The sequence below is a fragment of the Aythya marila genome, assembly GCF_965140915.1.
Source record: "Aythya marila genome assembly, chromosome: 3".
Taxonomy (NCBI): Eukaryota; Metazoa; Chordata; class Aves; order Anseriformes; family Anatidae; genus Aythya; species Aythya marila.
The window spans coordinates 100,100,622-100,123,930 of NC_139044.1; the positions used below are offsets into that span (position 1 = coordinate 100,100,622).

The window sequence follows — 23,309 nt, forward strand, 5'->3', positions numbered from 1 at the left end:
GTTCATGAGTACTATCTGCAGCCAAATATTAAAAAAACTTAGTTTCAGTAACAATATATACTCACAAATTATTCTCAGCTATGAATAATAGGTCTTTAAAGTTACCTTTCAAAATGGTATTTTTACACATTTTGATGTGTAAAAATGTGTATAATTTGCAAGTACTCCATTTGACTAAAAACACTGCCATACTGCTTAGAAAACAATGAAAACATTTTTATTTTTTATTTGCTAGGATTATTTGCCAAAGTTCAAGTTCACCTGAAAAAAATTCCCTGGACCTAAAGTACCTTTGCAGTAAAACTGGTCAGAAGGACAAATATATCCTCTAATCCAGAGGCATACAGATGCCAATTTTAAGGTTGGGATTTCCAAAAGCACTTAGACACCTTAAGTAGAATTTAAAATGCTGAAGAGTCCAAGCCACAAAACCAGCACTTAACGTCTTAAGCACATAAATTTCTACTGGTAAAATTTCCTCAGACATCAGATGCTGTGCTACTACAGCAGTAATGTCGCTGAAATCTCTCCTCCTGAGGCTCTGCCTGCTCATACGCTTGCTCTGGTCTCCAGAGGGACAGATGCTTCCCATGCCCAGACATAGGGCTAAAGACAAGCTTGTGCTGAATGGACATTTTATTTCCCAACCACTGAAGCTTTGCTGATTTGCAGTTAAAAACACTGGATTTATGAAGCCAAAGAGACACCAACCGAAACAAGATTTTTTTATATATATATATATTTTTTTTAAATACAAGGAGGCATTCAACAATTTTTTTCAAATCCTGATGCCATTGGAAATTTGTTGCATGTTGTCCTAGACCTTAAAAATAATATAACTTATGGACATCTACCATCATGTTCAATTATCTCCAAGTTCAAAAGTAAAATAAATAAGTTCCATCCAAATCATCTGCTTGTTTTCATAAGATTTTTCATTTGTTTGTTTATACTGTCCAGAAGATTGGCACCTGAAATATGAAATATCCCTGTGAAGAAATCCCTGTGACCTTTTCAAAACAAATTCAGCCTGCAAAAGCCGGTAAGTAAAAATAAGATATTTTCATATTTAAGGAAATTATATTTGTACTGGGTTTACATTGCAAGAGTTTGGTGAGCAGAGCCCAGAAATTGCCCCATGTCAGATCAGAGCCAGCTCCAGCCAGCTCCAAAAGGGACCTGCCACTGGCCGCTGGGCAGAGTTGAGCCAGGGAGCAATGCTGGATGGGCCTCTGGGTGAGCAGAGTTATATATATAATATATATATAATATCACTATAGAATATAATTATAGTGATAATATAAAGAATATCATTACTGATAGCTATGCCTTCAATCTACATGTAAAACTTGCTTTATCCATACACAGACATCTAATAAGTGAACATTTTACTTGATTTACTTCAGCTAATTCTACCCCTACCTGGGTGCTATTATAATTACTAAAGCTTCAGCTGGACCAAGAAAATTGAATCGGTAAATTAATGACTTGAATCTGGCTGGAGCAAACCACCTGTTCCCATAACCACTCTGCTCTTGCTGCACTTGGAACCCTGTCACAGCTTCTCATTTCTTCCTACCCATTTCTGGCACTTGAAACCAAATGTCTGGGTCTTCTCATATGGAGACTGAAAATGTCACCCAAGTCAAAAACCTCAATTTTATGATTCAGCTTATGTCTTGAAAAAATACTCCTACTTTTCAAGTTTCTCAGAGAAAGTTTATCAAAATGCCATCAAACCAAAACCTCTCTCTTGAACTCAAATTACAGTTGTTATCCCCAATCTGAACAGTGACAACATATCCCCTAAAAAAGGCACCTTGCTCTGATAAGCAGCCTCCCATCAGTGAATAATCACTCTATATGTTTTACATGCACATACCACACCACCACACTACTGCTCCAGCTTTTTGCATTATCTGAGCAGACAGTATAAGGAGATTGACAAAGGTTTTTTTTCGTTTGTTTGTTTGTTTGTTTGTTTTTTGACAGGCTAACTAGAGTTACCTGTGCACTAGACCACGCACTGCTCTCTGGTCTTTTTTTCAAAAATACTTTTTTCAAAACTATTTTTGAAAAATGGAGAAAAAATGTTTTCTTACCATTATAAGACATTATAAGACGTTATAAGACATTATAGACTTATAAACATTATAAGACTTTGATTCAGAGACACACTTTAAAGATCAGAATATTGATGACAGGTTTGCTGAATCAGGCATAAAACAGAATCCAACATCAGACAACAAAAGTATGATTTTATATACAAATGGCTGATCAAAATCATGAAGAGACAAAATATTTACCTTCTGTAGAGCACAGTGGACCTTGGACAGAGGCTACAAGCCTTTGAATTTAACTATGTTGAGAAGTCTGAAAACCTGCACAGAATTTCATGTTGCCCTAGCTATGATGCTTATGATAAGCTTATGTTATGATAAGCTGAAGCAAGCACAGATGTACTTATGCTATATTTTATCTCCTATATGGGAAACTGGCAGCCAAATAGCTATTAAAAGGCTACTGAATCCATGAGTCTGGCTAATGCAATGCTGACACTAAGCAGTCATCATCCTGCTTGCCAAAAGCAGTCATTACTCTTGTGTACAAAGTAATATTGTTTTCCTTTTTGAGAGCAGCCAGGCAATGAGCAGAGTGTTGTAATAGGTGATTTAAGGGGAAAGAATGCTTATACAAGAATTTTCAGAAAGATCTGGGGAGTGGCAATTGGAAAGAGAATAAAAGATCTAAAAGTCCAAAGAACAGATCACACCAAAAAAAAGGAAAAAACAAAATAAAACAACAAAACAAAACACAGAACACTACGGAACACTGTACCAAAGCTTACAGCATTCATTCTACAAGCTTTTACAACGTTCAAGAAGCCATGCCAGGAACCGCACAAACTTTTAAATGCCCCAATCTTTGCTACAAGTGACTCGTACCTGTAAATATACATTAAACAAAAAGAAAGGAAGCTGAGAGCCCACATTGATCTTGTGGTCTTGTATCTTTCTCAAGAGGCTTGACAATCTTTGTAATTTACAATAAATCGAACATTTATTTTTCTTTTAAAAAAAATCACTTGATACACATGAGCAACAGTTATAATTCCATGCCAAAAATACATAAATAAATAAATAATCCCTCAGCCAGATAAGCAAAAGGAAGCAAAAGGAAATATTTGAGTCACTCTGTTCCAGCTCAGCCAGCCCTCATTGTACTATCTCTGTGGATTGCCTTGAAACTCTGCCCATCTTTACAGTAATAAAGCCTGAAAAGTTATTTTTGTTTTGTTTTCATCAAATCCAAAATGGAACAAATGATAACGACAATTTGGCTCAATTGCTTCCATTTTACTGTGCCTATATGCATATACACACACATATATGCTATATGTGTAGCATGTATATGTATAAACATGTACATCACACAAGTTTTTAAAATATTAACTTATTTGTATACATAAAGTTCTCCAGAAAGATAAGCAACTATAAATACTTAGCTTGTGCAATACAACTTTTTAAATGTCACCTTTATAAATTGACCTTTTTTGTAAGGTGAAGTCATAGCCTATGAGGACATAAACACATAGTTTGACTTGCCAGAAAGAGAAGCAGCAAATATCCAGGCCCAGGAAGAGTCAGAAGCCTGGGCATTATTCAGGTATACAAAGCTAAGCATAAGCTCACATTTGCAAGATAAGAGCTAGAGTGTTTTGATCACAAAATACTGTATAAAGTGGGGAATAATACTGTAAACAAACTACAATAATCTTTAAGTCTCAGAAATATGATTCCAACAAGAAGTAACTGAAACAAACACCATTTTGAGAGATGAATCAAGATGAGTGAAAGTTTACAGTTTGTTTTTCCATTGTTCAAAATAAGATTGGGGCTTGAAAATATTATTTTAACATTTTCATTATATCCATTACACAGAGTAAAATTTTCCTGTAAAAGTACATTTTGTAATTCAGAAAACATAAAATTGTGCAATTGTGCACATTACAAACACTATTTCTCTTATTTTGTTATTTTCTGAATAGTTGTTTGTTATTTTTTCATTTCATAATAGCAAGAACAATTTATTTTATTACATTATGGTGTTTCTTTCCACAGCTTCTGTCTTTACCCTGAGCTCTGTTCTCTTCTTTGTCAGCTATACTTTCTGCTTTATTTCTTCTAGACTCCCAATGCTTTAATTTAAACTTAGTTTCTTTACAAGCCAATCCATGAGCACACATAAACAGTGTAATATTTATTTAATATCTAAACGGCCAACTTACATGCGAGAATGGCACAAAGTTGCACCAGGAGAGGTCCTGACTGGACATTCAGAAAAGTTTTACTGTGAGGGTTATCAAACACTGTAACGAGCTTCTTAGAGAGATAGTTAATGCCCCATGCCTCTCAGTGTTCAAGTAGCTTTTGGAAAATGCTCTCATTAATATGCTTTAACTTTTGGTTAGCCTTGAGAGTTCTGATCTTTGAAGGTTCCTTCCAACTGAACTATTCTAAGTTTCCTGCTTGTTAATGACACCCCCATCTTACCTCTTAATGAGCACTGACCTCACCTGGGAGATAACTCAGTAAGAGCTGCTCAGAAAATGGAGGAGGTTGGAATACTTATTAGTCACATTTTTCTCTTAGGCATGTATTTACCAGAATGTTAGATGAGACATTCACCCCTCTCGTTGTGTCTTGGATACAGCCTCTCCTGATGATGCATGGGATAGGCACCTCCCTGTTGTTTTTCCACCAGTCTTCATTGGGAATTAGGACAGAAAGAGTATTTTCAGTCATGTCCAAGCATTCATTTCTTACTCTTTCCAGTGAGTAATCCCATGTTTGCCTATGCAACTCATAAATTTCTTATTCTCTTCAGTGTCCCTCATGCTTGTAAATTCCCCAAAGCAATGTTGAAAAATAATATAACTCATCACTTTTAATTTTGTTGTTGTTTGGAAAAACTGAGTAAGAGCAGAAGCACTGAAACTGTGTGTCAGCAAAACTGGGAAAACAGAACACTTAAAACCATGATTTTGAAATGTGGGTTTAAACAGCAACAGTAAGTGGTCCACAGATACAAATCACCTTTCTAGCCTTCCAAAATGTTTTAGTAGAACAAATAAAAAAATCTTGGACTGACCATAGTTCAAATTCTCAATGATAAGCTTTGGAAGCAGATAGAAAGCAAATGTCCTACACAGTCCAGATGATCATATGAAGAGAAGTTGGCAGTAAGTGGTAAATTTTCATAGGGGAAGAAGGTCACCTGAAGAATTTCAAAGATCTGTGATGGGTTCTGCATTGTTCAATGTATTCATAAGTAGAAGGGGGGTGAACAATGAGATGATAAACTGCTGCTTATCATATTCATCTATTTTGACAAAGTCTGACTAGGAAGAGATGGACCTGTCATCAGTCCACGAATGGCTATTAAAGTGTAGACCTAATGCATGTAAATACAAAGTAATGCACATGGAGAAAACACTCCAAACTTCCCAAATAAAATGGTGGGCCTAGAACTGATGATTACTACTCACGGACAAGATCTTAAGCTACACTTGATGATTCCATGAAAACAACAGTTCAAGAAAAGAAAATATGATGCTGAGGATGATTAGGAAAGAAACAGAAAATGGAACAGAGACCATCAGAGTGCTGCTTTATAAATCCCATTAGCTCACGCACCAGATCTGTCCTGCAAATACTGTGGAAATGTATAATTCTCTCACCTCAAAATACAGTAGAGTGGGAAGGGGGAAATTCAGATGAAAGCTCAGTAACACTGACCTTTCAGTGAGAAGAGTACTTCAAAAACAGGCTGGCAGTGAGACAAAGGAAAGGGATTAAGCATTCATTATTTCTTCCAACAGAAGAAATCATAGAATCCTATAGGTTGGAAAAGACCTTCAGATCATCAAGTCCAACCATCAACAGGACCTTCCAAGCCCCATCGTATCCCTAAGTGCCACACCCACACATCTTTTAAATACCTTCAGGAATAGCAACTTCATTTCTCTAGGCAGCCTATTCCAATACCTAACCACACTCTCCATGAAGAAATTATTGGAGAATAATGTTCAACCTAAACCTTCCCTGGCACAATTTGAGGCTGTTTGCTCATGTTCTATCCTTCATCACCTGAGGAAAGAGACCAACACCCTCTTCACTTTAATCTCCTTTCAGGTAGTTGTAGATAAGGTCTCATCTCAGCCTCCTCCAGGATAAACAACCACGATTCCTTCAGTCACTCCTCATAACTCTTGTTTTCTAGTCCCTTCACCAGCTTCCATGCTCTTCTTGGGAAACACTCTCAAGCAACTCAATGTACTTCTTGTAGTGAGGGACCCAAAGCTGAACACAGTTTTGGAGGTGCAGCCTCACCAGAGCTGAGCACAGGGGGACAATCACCTCCCTGGCCCCGCTGACTACACTGATACAAACCAGGATGCCATCGTCCTTCTTGACCACCTGGGCACACTGCTGGCTCATGTTCAGGTGAGCACCAATCAGCACCCCCAGATCCTTTTCCTCTGCACAGCTTTCCAGCCACTCTGCCCCAAGCCTATATTGCTGGATGGGGTTGTTGTGGCCAAATTGCAGGACCCAGCACGTTGAACCTCATCCCATTGGCCTCTCCCCATTGATCAAACCTGTCCAGGTCCCTCTGCAGGGCATTCATGCTGCTTATTCTATCAGCAGGAAAGACAGATTGCCAAGAATGGCTTTAGCAGGATTCACATACTACATATCCTCCAAGGCTGTTTTTCTAGGGAGGCTTGGTGTCCTTTGTAGCACCAATTTGGTTTGTTGATACTCAAAGAGTATAGGGTCTAATGGACATGCCAGCAGAAATATTCTCTTTTTAGCTACCTTTAAAGTAAATTACTTTCTTCATTGTGTATTCCTGAGCCTCTGACTTTTGCAAGTAGCCTGTTTCTGTGGAAAATATTAAGAAAACATCCTATTCTGAAAATATATTAAGATTCTGTTCAGACAAATAAACATCAATATCTACATATAGATATTTAAACTCCCATTATTGTCAACAGAAGACTAGTCAGCAGTCAACATAGGCTGGAAAATGATTCAATTGCCCATATAGCAGCAGCTTGCTTCAGTTGCCCAAGCAGTTTTTTCTGCTGTTGGCCTAGATGTCATAGGCTGAAACATCTGCTGGGAACAAACAGGTATGACACAGTGACACAGGCCCAATGGGAGATCTATGTTCTTTTCAGAGGAGCAGATGTAAACTAGAAAAGATTCCATTAGACAAATTCAAATAGACCTAGATACTTACAGTTAGCAAATGAATCAAGTCTTTGGGGTGGCCTGATTCTTGCTCCAGAGTCAATTAACTGCAGTGGGTAAGTTAGGGAACCCTCAGACACCTAAGATGGCTGTGAATTCCTAAGCATAGACACATAAATGTAGGTGTTTTAATCTTAAATTGAATTCTGCACTTGGTCATAAAATTACTATGAAGGAAGACCTAAGATAATTTTATTGAAATAAACTTATACTTTCCCCCTGCTTTGTGTAATTTGAGGAAATCGTTGTTGGCATCTACTGCAGTTTGTGGCCTAGCCAAGAGTCTGACAAGATCTATGTCTGCATTCAGTTTTTCTGAAACACTTCAAGTAAACCTCCAGTATCTATTCATCTTTTCATCTTTTTTTTTTTTTTTTTTAATGTTAAGTATATACAGACCTTCATGTTTTAACTGAAATCTTATACTAGCATCACATGTCTTGACTGTCTCCTATATGAGAATTGATACTCAGCAGACAAGTGACTGAGCCTACTCACAGCCCAGATATGACACTACAACTCTTTGTCCTTCCATGTCAAGGTGTAATTATTTGCTGTCTTGATTGTTTAGTCTACAAAAAGTTTCCTAAAAGACTTTCAAAGATCTTACATGGAACAATCCTGCATTTTTCAGATGAGAATGACGTGATGCTTTGTTGACTGTTAGCACACTGTTTGCAAATGGCAGATCTGCAAATAGAGTTTTTTTTTTTCTATTTTGCAAATAGAGTGCAAATAGTGTTTCTGTAAACTCTCTTTCCAAACCTGATGTCAGAACAAGAGGAAGAATAAAAAAATAAAAAAAATAAAAATATTATTTATAAGCTTTTTAGCTTCCTTCAGGATGGAGCTGAAAGTACAGAAGTAATTTACCTGTCTTACTTTTTTACATAATTAAATGATGATGAAGGCTTCCTGATCAGGTCTTGTCTGATCTGCATCATTTCACTATGATAGCCCAGAGGCTCCTGCACTGACAAAAATCATACATATCACCCATTTCTTTTCCTTAAATGCCTCTTTTAGGAGGGATGTTATCACAAATCAACTTCAAAATGCAAAATGTCATTAAGTTTTCATTACCCTTACCTCTTTGGTAAATCATATACACAAATCACACATCTCTTTGGAGTGTAATTATTATTTTTTTTTCTTTCCTTTTTTTTTTCTTTTTTTTTTTTCAATTGTATTAAGACAGATGCTCTTGAAAACCAATAATGATTTTCACTGGCATTCTGAGTGCACAGCATCTGATTCCATGAAAATTATCACAGATCTCTGAAGAAAAGGTAAGTATTTCTTATCCTGCTGTCTAGAAACTTGGAACTGATTTTAAAAATCTAGCACCTTCCCCTTTCCCTTTGGATGGATCCTTGACATTTGCACTACAACCCAAAAGTTAAAAATAAAAATAAAAAAGGAAAAAACTCTCCAATTTATATAATGTGTTGGAATCATGTAAACAAAAGCATTACTGAGTGACACCGTTGCCTACAATTTCATCTCAATGACTACCTTCAAAAGCTACTCACGTGGAACAATTGTGATTACAATTTTAAAAGTCCTACTAAGCTCTGACCACTTAAAATTATACTCACTTATTGAAAAGGTATGCTATTCATAACATACATGCAAGAAAGCCAAAAGTAATAATTGCTTGTAGCAAATATTCTTACAGGTGGCTTATTTTGAAATGTAATTTTCTCCTTAAAAATTTCTATGCCATTCTTAATGCAGATCAAGTCCACTTGCTTTTGTGACACATATTTTTGGTCAATTTTTACCTGGTCACAAAACAAGTGAGATTCTCTTGTTCAGCCTTTGAAACCCAACTGCAGTGAATTCAATCATGCTCATAGAACTAGCAAAAATATCTGAGAGTGTCCACTTGCTACAAAGAAAAACAATGGACAACTTTTAGTATTGGTCTGACTAGGTGTACCTATGCCTGTAGACTGACGAGTTTTGATCATGTTGAGGCAAGGCACAAATATTTTTTTTTGCCTCAACACTTAAAGGCCCCCTGTCAGAATTACAAACACCATGAACTAGAAATGGCTGTAAACATAGAAATCCCTTCTGGATTTAAAATATCTTCCAAATAAATGTTTATTTAATATCTAATAATAAGATATTTATATATTTAATATCTAATAATAAGGTACAATCAGGGGACAGTAATACTTTCATACCCAGAATTTTGCATTCCTCAGCCAGTTAAATAGCCTAATACAAATATGTTTCAGCAACTCCTGTGAGTACACCAGCACTCTGTACTCAGGGATGAAAGAAACATTCCAAGACAATGCTGAAGGCATGAAGTGGTTTTGCAAATGACTCCGGAGGTGGGTCTCAAGAGACAGCAGCCCTGCTGCTACAAAGAGGGGTACATCCTCTGTATATGCAGGAGAGCAATCATATACACTTGGGTGGAACCACATGCTTGCACAAGGCTCCACAAGCACTTCTGAAGCTGGCAGAAGCCACTGTGCAGAAATCTAAACCATGGATCCCAGCCTGCAGCAGGGAAGGGGAAGTGCCAGAAAGTGGGGGAAGCAGGAGAGAGTGAGAAAATGTACAGCCAGAAGTAGCACTGGCAAGGTCAGCAACCAGTAATGTTATGAGCAGTTTTCAACAGCAAGACTGAGATTAGGAGTAGATGTTTTTGATATGTGGGGGGAAAACATTCGGCTGCGGTGTTGTTCTGGCTCCATGCTGTTTTAGTCCATAGAACAAATTATATGTGAAATAGACCAAAGTCAACTCTGCTTCCAAAATGGGACAGTTTTCAGAACCAACACTTGTAAAAAGCAATATAAATATGTTTATACATATTTACAAGAAAAACAAGAAAAAAATTAGTAATGTTTTTACTTCACAAATAACCTGTGTCTTAAGAAAGAAAGAAAGCAGACAAGAATGTGTAATTTACCAATGCCAGTAAAAGGGGGCTTAACCCATCAGCAACACAGTTTGCAGGATTTTGTAAGGCCATATTTTAAAGGGGAAGCTGTTCAATTGAAATTAATTCATTGTTTCTAATTGTTTAGCTATCATCACCACCACTAAAAAGAGTGTACTTAATGGAAGCTCTAAATGGAAGACAAACTGTGACAATCAAACTGGCAATGAAATAAATGCTTCATGATTCCATGCTTAAAAAAGAAACTACTCCTGAATGTAGGCTGTCGATTATTGTACTCTGTGGCTGATGGACTACCTCCACAAAGTGCAGGTCTACAGAGTAGTAAAGTAAAAATTGTTGGCAAACTACAGAGTAATTCAATGAGTACTTCAGACAGATGCAATACTTTTTCTCAAGCACATCCTATAGCTAAAGGTAAGCCCTTTATACGGAGTAGGCAAGCTATTTATGTACAGATGCTATCTTCAAACGACTCATTATTAAATAAGTTGTATCACTGTTCTTTGTCCCAGAGATACGTATTGCCTAATTACCTTCTGATCCATCTCCTCCCCATTCACTGCCATTCAGAAAGAGTTATTGCGTCTTTATAAAAAGTTGTATTACCAAAGACCTTAATTTATTTATGTGTCCCCCAGTCAGCTGGCAAAAAAGAATACCAACAACCAGACGAAAAGTAAGGCCACCATTGTGTTTTGAAGAACGCTGGTCATCCACAGGCCTATTTTGAGAATTATTTTTCTTTGTCAAGCTGGAAAAAAAAAGTAACTTCTTTTTAATTAATTCTGTTGCATTGTAGGTTGCTTTATGCCAGAATGATCATTCAGATTTGGGATACTAGACAATTTGATATATTAGTGGGGTAAGACGAGTATAATGCTTTCATTGTTCATACATTCTGCTCTGAGTCACTGCAAGATTATAAATACCCACCGTAAGGGGAGCTCCACCCTGGCTAGGTTCATCTAATGCTTTTTGCTGTTGCAGGCCCTTCTACTGCTAACATGAAATCAAGCCATTAAGATTTGACTCCACATTCTAATGATTGCTTTTTTTTTTTTCTTTTTTTTTTTTTTTTTTAATATCCTTTTTCTTTTCTTTTTTACATTTAAAATGATTCACACAACTAGTTTTACACAGTTTCCTGTAATCTCAAGGCAAAAGGTGCTCTGTAAATGTACTTTGTTTCAAATGTAAGAAACATTAACCGCCCACTTCCTGTATTGTTCCCTAAAAGGTTTACAAGTACTGCAGGACTAATCGGATTCTGCCAAAAAGGCTGAACTTCTTGCCAAATAGGGACTCAGTTAATGCTAAATGACTGTAGTCTTCACATTAAATAATACTTGGAAGCTAAAACACACCGAGGCTTTATGAATCCCTTTTGAAAATATCTGACAAAGTCGCAAGTCAATTTATTACAGGAGGCCCTGCAAGAAAATTCCCAGGGCCAAGCTCCGCTCGGCATCCAGGGCTGCGTGTGTGCAGGGGAAGGAGAGGGCTGATGCCAGGAGCCTTCTGAGCCCAAGCAGCGCAGAAGCGGGTCAGTGGAACAAATCTTGTCTTCACAGCAAGCCTTGAGACAACACGGCATGGGGTGTTCAGTTAGGTCTTTGCGTTTATTGTAAGGACAAAAATGGATGGACAGGCAATCGTTTCAGTGAAATCCATGTGATTGAGGTTGATCATCCACTGAGTTTTATTACCAGCACAATGCTGCTCAAAATAGTTGAGCCCGGGGCACTTCGACTGCCACTCTGGTCGTGCCTGCTTTAAAAAATAGGACTGCGGGCCGTAAGGTCGCATGTCCTCAGGCTCTTGCGGGAACTCGAACCGAGTGAATCTTCGGCAAGCCGAGAAGACTTGGGGTCCCGTGGGGGTCTCGGCTTGCTGACCCACCGTCACCACGCCTCGGCACCGAGCAGCCTCCCCATCCCTCTGCCAGCCGAACGGGCTGAGGGCACGGCAAACTCCTTCCAGGGACCGCGAAGCCCGCAGTGCCCTCAGGCTAACCAGGATGCCTACCTCTACCCGCACAACGCCGGGCGGGGAGCCCCGGGGCTGGGGCTGGAACCGGGAATGGGGGGCGGCGGGGCCGAGCCCCCTCCCCCGACCGCAGACAAAGAGCCGAAGCTCCACCGCCCCCCAAAGTGCCTCCCACCCCAGGTATTCCCTCCTCCTCCTTCTTCCTCCTCCCTCCTCCTCCTCCCCGCTCCCTGCCCGCCCGGCTACTCACAGGATGGTGGTTTGGGGCGACACGGCGGGGACGCTCTCCAGCATCAGATGCATGCAGCGCACGGTGGTGCGGAAGCAGAGGCAGCGGCTGGGGCACCAGACACTTCCCCGCTGCGGCGGGGGCTGCGCGGCGGCCGGCGGGGGGGTGGTGAGCCCCCCGCCGCGGAGCAGCAGCAGGAGCAGGAGGCAGAGCCCGGGGGGGCCTTCGCGCCGGGCCATGCTGCACGGCTGCGGGGCAGGAGGAGGAGGAGGAGGAGGAGGAGGAGGAGGAGGAAGAAGAGAGGGGCTCCGGCAGGTCCGCGTCGCGCCCGGCCGCGGCTGCCGCTCTGCTCGGCGGCAGAGGGGCGCTCCCGTCCCCCCGCGCAGGATGGAGGAGGGGACGGCGGTGGGACCGCCCCGGCCGGCGGCGGGATGGGACGGGACAGGCTGGGCTGGGCTGAGCCGTGCCGGGCCGTGCCGGGCTGGGCTGGGCCGTGCAGGGCGACCGCTCCGCCGTGGGGAGTTCCCCCCAGCCCCCCGCCGCTGCACCCATGGGTGCTGCGGGAGCCGTGCACCGGGCCTGGGCTGTCCCCAGGGAGGGGAGAGGAGGGAGGAGAAGGGAAAAAAAGGAAAAGGGAAGGGGAAGAAAGGGAAAACGAGGGGAGATGGAAAGGGAAGGGGAAAGAGAAGAGAGGAGGAAAAAAAAGACAAGGGGAAGGATAGTAAAAAGAAAGTCGGTGGTGATGCCCAGATACCCCGCATGAACTCTGCTCATGGCCAAGCCTCATATGTCCCCTTTGCTCCCGGTCCCACGGGGCACAGACAATAACAGTGACCTCACATTACCCTTATGGGAAGAAGCAAGTTCCACACAACTAAGTCACGCTGCTATCCTGCTCTGGCATCATGGACGCAACTCCTGGACTGCCTCATCTTAGCGCGCTTAGTGCTGGCCTGGGCAAATCTGACGGATTTCACCAAAATTACACACCACTGATGTGTTTGGGTATGCTGGCCAGGAGGTGTAAGCCCATCAGAACATATTTGTACTTATGGGAATACTGTTTGCATCCTCAGCTCCCACAATCTCAACACTTCCTCAAACCAAATCCTGCAGAAGAATACAAAATTAGATTCCCTTTGAGTTTCTTTCATTGCCCTAAAATCATTGTCATTCTTCTGTGGAGTCAGTTCCAAAGTAAGCAGACTCCAACACTCTCCACTCTGACTATCCTGGGTGAAGACATTGATAAGTCATTTCTGTAACTACTGTGGTCACAGCTAACCTATTGAACGTAACAAAAACACATTCTTTTATGAATTACAAGTGTCAGCACCTCCAGTTCCACCCCAGAAATAACTCAGGATACTTCTGCAGGGTTGCCTCTACTCCTTTTTCTTCAGGAAACCACATAGAGGCCATTCTTATTTAAAAACACCGCTGTGATTCTTCTTGCTCTGAATCTCACTGTGAGAAATTGATTTTAGCATGTTAGTCAGGTAATGAATCTACTTCCCCTCCCACCCCTTCCACCCCCCTCCCCCCCCACACACACACACATGATAGAATACCTCATGTGAGAAATCAGAGCCTGGAAGTGTGCTACAAGTGCTGGAGGTCACCGATGGGCTCAGTCTCAGAATCCACATATGTTGAGATAAGTCATTTTCTGCAGCTTGCTTTCTGCATAAATGCATTTGACTAAGTTTTTCCTGAGACATCACATCTCTCTTCTCTGAAGTGTGATATGACTCTCCATCTCTTAAACAGGAGTTAGCTGATGGAAGCATGGATGTTTTTTTCTCATTCTAAAGAGCCCTGTGCCCTTTAAAACAGCCTTCAACCCTCCTCGAGCAGGAGGCTAGCTAACTGGCCACCTGCAGGATCTGCCTGGAGGAAGACAGGGGATGCTCACTGGTGTGCAATCAGCAGTACTGTTTCTTGGAGAAGAGGCTCCCAGAAGACTCTTGTCACTCAGATACACTTCTGAATTAGGCACATTTCTAAATGCTGATGCAGAGCTGGGCTTAATCTCTTATTTCAACACACTGATGTGCTCAGAAACTCATATGTCAGCTGTGTCTTACAGTGGAGGATATCATACTGAAGTAGAAGCGAGGCTTGTGAGCGTGTACTGAAGCAGCAGGTTAAAAGGTGCATCACCTCAGTGTCAACTCAGCAAGCAGCTGCTATGTATATTGCTACCTCCGCATTTGTAATCAGTGCTGGGCTATGTGCATAACCTGAAAATTAAATTTGTTTCCTGGTCCAGGAAAAGCTCAGACACTTTTGACCTACAACATGCAAGTATTGGCACAGTTGCCGGAAATGCCACTCACATTAGGATATCTTGGCTGTCATCAATCTGTTGTCCTGCAGTGCCCATACTAAATGCAGCAGAACATCTGAGGTTAAATAATTAAACGCAATAATATAGAGATATCACTAAATCGGAATATTTGTAACATTTACAAAAATATGATAGTGGTTTACTTTGTGGTGCTGTGGTACTTTATGATGATTCTTGTCCAAAAATAAAGTACACAGTCAAAGCTGATTATGATTTCTGCAGAATGGTTCTGAAAAGTTTTTACTATTTGGGAACTTGCTAGACTATTGCCTTATGCATTGGAAATATCTATGTTATACATATGCAATTCCAAGTGTAAGATTAAAAGGATATGGATATTTTCCTCCTAATTAGGTGATTGAGCCTTAACATGTTACATAGCATCCTTGCCATTTACTTTATGTTGCATGTAACCTCCAGGCTCTTGGCTAATCTATTATGAATTCCTCACAAGTCATTTCCTTTAGACTTTTTTCATGCCCTGTGGAATCTGGTAATGTATGGGGTGGCATGCAATTAGCTCAGCACTAGACACTGGGTAGCATATTAATGCATCTAATTAAAATATAATGCAGATTAATCTGACATTCATTGAGATGCTGAGGCAGCAGTAAGTTCTTTCCCTGTCAGTGCACTGATGAAAGACCCAAACATAAAGACTACATTTTCCAAGGCTAAGAACTCTATCTTGTTTTCAGTCTATAAAACACTAGCTTGGCAGGGAAAAGAAGAGAGAAATATGGGTAGATTGAGAAGTCATCTTGGACATAAGTAAGAAGATCCAAAAAAGCTTTCAAGAGATTTTCTCAAGTAGCAAAGGGGGAGTTTAAAAAGATGTTTAAAGAGTGGGTTAAAAAGGAAATCCATTTTATTCAAAGCTGTATAATAACGCTATCTACAGTATTATGCATCAATTAATCTATTTTTTTTTTTTAAATTATCATAGTTTCTTAACTGTTCTTCATAAACTTTCTTTAACATGAGATGTTTCATCCCCAAATTATGATTTATTTTTTGAAATAAAAAAAGTTAGAGTCTTGTGGAAAAACGTATTTTATTATGCAACTGAAGACTATACCAGTTGCACAAGGGAGAAGACAAATTTCTGGTGTTTCCTAAGTTTTTATGTTGTTTGCTTTTACAACCTCGTAATCTTGTCTATTTGTTGTTGTTGTTGTTTTGTTTTGCTATAAAGTAACTAGAGTAAGAAGTTTGTTTTAATCAATCTTGAGACGCAAAGTGTTCAGGGCTACTATAGCTGAAATCAATGAGAAACAGTTCAGTGACTTCAGCAAGAAGATAATCAGGCCCAAAGGCTTCTTCTATATGACAGTTTATCATATTCATAAAACCGTAGCATGGAAAGATTGGAGAGAACCTTATCCTTCTGTGAAATTAATTTAAATCTCTTTTTTTGATCCTTGCATGGTTTTGGTGGTACAAACATAGACACCACTATGTAGTCTCCCTCCCTTCCCTCCCAGTAAAAAAATAAATAAATAAAATAATTTTAAAAAAATCTGGTTTATTGACATCTTATTTTCCTTCCATTTGAATGCATTAGGGGGAAAAAAAAAAGTATAGAATATAGAATAGTAAAAATATTTGTAAAATGTGTAGGGTCATTTCTGTTGACCCTACATATAAATATCCATGAAAAAAATGACCTCTGTTTCTGATTTCTCTAGTTGAGCAGTTCACCTATCAAATATATATATATATATATATATATATATATATGCTGGAAATGAAAGACCTTTCTTTCTGAGTGCTGGGAGAAATATTTACCTTACAAATAGATACAGTGTAAACCTCCATTTCTTTTTAAGTTTCCTATGTCGAATACATTTTAAGCTTCCTTTGTCAAATACTGCCACTTGCTGGTTTTATTCCATACCAGTAATTTAGTTTTATAGCTTTTGCTTAGCTGACGTAGTGAAAAAAAATCTTTTTAAAAGATCAAATAATTAATATCTTTACCTTTGTTTTTGATAAAAATTCAGATATAAGAAATACAGGCACAGATCCTCTTTGTTTTAGTTTATACAGTTAATATTCTATCTCTGGATATGAAATGAGGCATTCAAGACTTATTGAAATGTCTTCAGATATGTGACAATGGAAACGTTCCATTGACTGTGACAGACACAGAATTGTGACCCCATTTATTGTTTAGGTTCATTTTAGTCATCAGTGACTATAACAGTTAAGAAGAACAGACTGTAAAAATAGCTGATAAAAAAAAGCACCATAAAAACACGTGTAGTGTTTCTCTTATAATATGCTAGCAGAGGACTCTGAAGCTTAAACACATCTGATATTTAATCTTCCAAAAACAGAAGCAAAACTCATGGTTTTTGAAAGAATGTAATCATGCTTTTTATTTCTATTACATATGCAAGTGAATGTTGTGGTGAAGCTGGATGGCTTGTGAACAAGTATGCTAAACTCAGGGTACCAGCCAAGTCAGTTATTTAAATTCATGAATACTTGTTCGTAAGTTTTTCTCAAATATCCAGGAAAGCTTATTTTATGCACAGATTCATACTTTATGAAATAGTGCATGCTTTTCCAATATCAGATTAGTCAGAGGCAATATAACTTCTCTAACCATGAACTTTCAAGAGTTTATGATATCTGCTGGCCCAGCAAAGGCTGAGGATGTTGCCTCCACAGAAGCTGGATTCACATACCCTTCTTCCTCTCAGCTGGGACAGCGATTATGTTGATATCTTTTAAAGGTAACATTTTTATTTCCTGTGTATAAAGTTAATCTCCAGGGAAGATTGCATCTTGCCCAATTACATTTTAAAAAGGGTTCTGTCCCAGTTCAAACAAGAATGTACTGTTCTCTCTGGCATGTGCTAGGACATCTGTAGTTGCCTCATGTTTTGGAGATCATCAGAACATACATTGTTAGTTTCTTTATAACAAGAAATTCCTTGGACAGATTCTATATAAATTGGCAAAAAAAGTACAGGTTCTCTTCCAAAGTATGTTCATCCAGCCTACCCGGTGCTAATATATGTGCCCAAGGAAGGATTCTTATTGTATCTTAAATCAACCAGTGGTAACTTATGTTTGCCAGATATTTTGGGGTTTTGGACATTCTTTCTTAGTGTGTCCTCACTTTCAAAGACAGCATTTTTTAGGAGTAGCTATGGTAGGAAACAGACCTCACTAACCCACTATCTACTATTTAGCGAAACACCCATCACCCATCGTCTTTATTTTTGTATAACTGTGCAATATGAATCTATGAATCTACTAGATAGATTTATTTATTTATTTATTTATTTATTTATTTATTTATTTATTTTGATATCACAGAGAATGCACTGGGAGTAAAAATATCAGTTGGAGAGTCAGGTAGTCAGGTTTGAAAAGTAGATAGTGCAATAGGATAACACACTTTCTATCCTTCTGGTTTTTTAAATGATGGACTAGAAAAATAATATTAAATAAAAATGAAAAATAATACTAGGAATAGCTTTAGCAAGCTGCTTAAAACTTCAGAAACCATAGGTCCTTGCTCAATAGCTAGCCAACATATTAATGGAAGAATTTTCCTAAAGGAAAATAAGAAAAATCCCCTGAAGAAACTTTCCCAAAGAAAAATGCACTCACACCAATGAGCTCCTGGTTTACCACACAGTAGTTTTCCTTAATATCAGCATAAAGGGAAATTGGGTGTTAGTAGTTTAATCCATTGCTTACACTGAGGAAATACCTTACCTGGAAGAGATTTCAGGCTATTATTTGTACTACAGCTGTGCCTGGAGGCTTTAGCAGAAATCAGAACCACCGGGCCACATGATTCACAGACATAAATGAAAAACAGTGCCTTCGCTGAAGACAGACAGTGGAGCAGGACTGTGCTCATTTCTTAGATGCTTACTGACTGTCACAGCTCAGAGCACACACCCCCTCCGGGGCATATGGCTGCTGGTATGCAAGGCCAGCCTGTGAGAAGCAGAGTTGGTCCCTAAAGAGAGAAATCTGCTGTGGGGAAAGTCAGAGCACTCTGTAAGGGTCCACAGCATTTGATGCATGTGAGGCTGCACCTGGAAGGACACATCCCTTCCTGGGCTCTCCAGATCAAGAGGGATGTTGAGAAAACAGCAGAGGACTACTCAGATGTCCAAAGGCCTTTAGTGCATGACCTATGAGCAGATGCTGAGGAATCTGGGCTTGTTTCATCTGTTGACGTGGGGGCAAGGTTAGTCATAAGCAACTTCACCAATATGACACAATTTGAGACAGGAATGGCCTTCTCTAGTCATCATGGTCTCAGCTTCCAGAGAAATGCAACAGTTCTTCTGGAGATTTTAATCAAAGTAAAACAGTTTGGTTAGAGTAATAGTTAAAGAAAAGTTTCTGAGAAAATGAGAAGTATTGTAATATTTCAGTGTGAGATTCAGATGATTTTTATTGTTGTTGTTGTTGTTTTACATAGATTTTTGTAGTTAAATATAATAAACCAGAAAGATAGAATTCTTTAAACTTTCAGATTATATACCAAACTGCACTGAGATAGGAGGGTGTGCTCAGAAAGCTTGCCTGAGATGTGGGCTATCAGCAGACCTCCCTCAACTCATCCATGTTTTTCTAGATGATCAAAGTCAACAGGATGGTTCAACTAGGGTGGGCTAGTTCAGTCCTGCTCTCTCCCTCGGGGTAGTTTTGATGTCGTCTAATTGCTCCCTGGATTACCTAATTCCTGTTTGATCTTTCTCCTTTAGTCACCTTTGAAGTTCTGTTGTTGTTTGTTACAGGATCTCTGTTTAGGATTAAGTCATTTTAGAGAGTAAGACATTCCTGCAAAGTGAAATACAGACAAATAAGTGCTAAAAAGAGAACAAAACCAAAATGTGTTATTTGCTCCAGGTGGCCAACTGAATTACCATGTTTGTGTTACAGTAGGAGTGAAATCAGGGGTCTTGACTTGTAACTGAGGTTTTTGTTTCGTGCCTAAATTTCAGGTCCACTCAGTTAGGCTATCTTCCTATTGGCCCTTGAATTCTTGAATGGCCCATCAAAGAGCACAACAGTCATTCCAGATGCCAGGTTTAGATAAGACTAAGCAGAACAGACAGCCTACTCAAGAAGTAAATGGAGAAAAAAACACTAAGCAAAATAGTAGCAATGTTAGTCTCTTTTGCATGCAAATCAACACAATGGAAAATTTTCTTCAGTTACATAGACAGCAATTATTTTCTCAATAATCCACTTCCCTCCACTAATAATTTTGTCCTATATTCATCCACAAAATAGACATTAAACTGTTTGTTGTTGTTGTTGTTGGTTGGTTGGTTGGTTGTTTTTTTTTTTTTTTTTTTTTTAATTTGTTTGTTTGTTTTCTTTGCATAGTCTGTGGAAAGCAAAACTATTCCCATCTAGTTCAGATTGGAAGTGATGATACCTTTAAAGTGAGGTTGGGTATGGGAGTTAAGTATCTATACCTAGCATCTAACTTGAAACTTCAGTTACCTAATTTCAGTTAGGTAAAGTCTAATCCAGAATTTTGTGGAGAAGGAAACACAGAAAAAAAGCGTCTGTTCTTTGACAGGAATCCATTAGCAAACCAACTACAGACTGGCATTTAAGTACAAAAAATAGACCTTAAAATAAAAGATAAATCTCAGTATCATTCATAGAATCAGCACGAAAAACATTCTTTCAGTATTTTAATTTGTAACTTTTTCAGAGGCACCAGGATTAAAAGGACGCAATCATTAATTCTTCATTTCAGATTTTCTTTTTCATCCTTCTTAATGTTTCTCCTGCCCTTTTTCTCCCAGGCACAGAGTTTTTAGGTCTTAGATTTAATAAACAGAGTATTAGAAGGTGCTCAAGTGACTCCTAATTCAGTTTCTTAGTTTTAAGTCACAGTGCTCATTTTTTCTCGATTGTTACAAATTTCTGTTATTAATATATATATAGTGGGGAAAGTGAAACCCAGTGGCCCAGAAGCAGAGGAGTTGTTCCTTCTTCTGGAAGCTGGAGAAGCCAGAGGAGTCATAGCAAATTGCTGAGAGCCACGTCTCAGAGAGGGTGCAAAGAAGCTTCCTGGGACTAAGGGACCTAAGAAAGGAGAATGAGACTCAGAGAGTCATTGCTTAGCTTGGAAGTAAGGACATGGGAACACATGGGAACATCTGTGTAATCCTTTTCATTTCTCAACTAGGTGTTCTGAGCCTCCTCTGTAAGAAAAAAAAAATTATATATATATATATAAATTATTTTTTTCAAAACCTGTCTTCTTGTGTTTAATTTTTGTTGTTGTTGTTCTTTGGAGACTTTAACATGACGAGAATGCCTAGGCAGATCTTCATCAAAGCCAGCCACAATCATGTTTTGAAGTCCTGCTCATTAAATTCATTGTTTCTCTTGACTTCAGTGAGACTGGGGGTGTATGGGAGCACTTGGTATGTTTAAAACAAACTATTTATTAGAAGAGTATTAATAATAACATAGCATATATATTTTATCTTTTATCTGTGGACTTGTTTGTAATAAACATTTAATTAAGTGTATCACATCTCTTATGAAATAGTGGGTGAATTCAATGTGCAATTTGTTTTGCACATTTGCACAGTTTATCCAGGATTTTCAAACTGAAGCATGTAAGAACAATTTTCCAGGGTGTTAAGCACCTCTGTTCAGACAGCTTCTGATCATGTGTAAACAAGATGTACATGGGATGGTTTGCATGATTCTATCTATAGATAAGGTCACATCATGTGCAATGTTAGCAGCAGCACTTGAATCAGCATGTTCAGTTAGAAATACAACCTTTTCCATGAATATCACTTCTTGATTATTTACATACCTACCCTGAAAAAAAAGATTTTTTTTTTTTTTTCTGTGCTAGGTAATTCAGAAGGGATTATAACTATGCATAGTCATAATAGTAATGAGTACACAAACTCAGCAGTTCAATTGATCATGAAATACCTGTTTCCAGACATTTTTCTATACATATATCACAATTTCACTCTTCATTCTAAATGTTGTGCATCAACTCTCTTACAATTGCTTAAAAAGAACACTCCTTTCTTTCTCAGGGAATGAAATATTCTCCCCAAAAGTATGTACTCCATACCTGCCTCCTGGTGCATACTACTCCTCTCCTCTCCTCTCCTCTCCTCTCCTCTCCTCTCCTCTCCTCTCCTCTCCTCTCCTCTCCTCTCCTCTCCTCTCCTCTCCTCTCCTCTCCTCTCCTCTCCTCTCCTCTCCTCTCCTCTCCTCTCCTCTCCTCTCCTCTCCTCTCCTCTCCTCTCCTCTCCTCTCCTCTCCTCTCCTCTCCTCTCCTCTCCTCTCCTCTCCTCTCCTCTCCTCTCCTCTCCTCTCCTCTCCTCTCCTCTCCTCTCTCCTCTTGTAACATAGAAGTAAGAAAGTGAGAATAAGAAAATTTGATGCCTGCCAGAACAAATTGAACAGGCTTAAATTTGTTAAATTTACTGCTATTGCTGTTGACATATTGACATTTGCCTGGGTGGAACTGCAAAACTAGATTTTATTATGAACACTTCCTTCTGCACTTTACCAAAAGTACCTACCTGTGTGAGTGAAACGTGAGCTAAAAAATAAAGTTCTTTTCCTTATCCAAGAGGTATACCTGATCCATCTTTCCTTAAGAAACTCAGCTCGAGTTGTGGGGTATTAGTATATTTCATCACAGATTAACTCTAAAAATGTGGGTGTATAGACATGAGAGGTGAACAGGTACACTGTCATGTGTAGTCAAAAGAGCTGAAATGCCTATTTCAACAATAAGGGTTAGATATTACTCAAGTCAGAGCAGAGTTCTTACTTTTTACCTAGGCTTCAACATGTCTGTTGGTGGAGATTTTATATATTTAAATATGAATGTGGCTCGTGTCTTGGGCATTCAGCTGGGCAGAGCCTCAGGGCTCTGGGGAATGGCTAGGGATTTTGTGAGCAGCACACTCCACAATTTGGGATTATGTGCACATATTCACACACTAGTCTTTTGTGTTAATGTTACAAGGAAACATTAAATTTATAGTTTCAGGCATGTGAATAATAAGTCTCTTTAGGAACAATGCCTCAGGCAATGACAACATGGTCCAGAACGAGAAAGATTTAAATGTGTAAAACTCTCAAAAACTGCCTCCATTTTGCTACTTCTCCTTAATGTATAAATCCAGTAATGACTAGTGCACTACTGTTGTCTCTTTGTTAAAGCTATGGTCAGTGAAGAATGGAATAGAAGCAAATCTGTAAGTTAAGATGCCACTGAATATCTCATTCTGTATAAACTGTTATTACTAACAGCACACTCCTCAGATCCTATTGAATATTATGTATTTACTTATACTAATTCAAGTAACAAAACTATTTAAAATGACCACAACCAGCTCATGATCATCACAAAAAAAAAAAAAAAAAAAAAACAACAGAGAAAAAAATGCAGCTGCTTGTACTCTTCCAATTATAAGTAGTCTCTGTGTATAAAACAATGACACTTTTTCA

At 39.0% G+C, this 23,309-nt stretch overlaps 1 protein-coding gene across 2 annotated transcripts in view; it reads right to left on the minus strand.

The window, feature by feature from the left end:
• Positions 1–12,803, minus strand: part of PXDN (peroxidasin) — an 82,373-nt gene extending 69,570 nt beyond the window's left edge. For both annotated transcript variants that reach the window (XM_082757302.1, XM_082757301.1), the window contains exon 1: positions 12,482–12,803. In XM_082757302.1, coding sequence (XP_082613428.1) covers positions 12,482–12,699 — 218 coding nt within the window. In that variant the 5' untranslated portion in view covers positions 12,700–12,803. The remainder of the gene's footprint in view (positions 1–12,481) is intronic.
• Between the last annotated feature and the right edge of the window lie 10,506 nt (positions 12,804–23,309).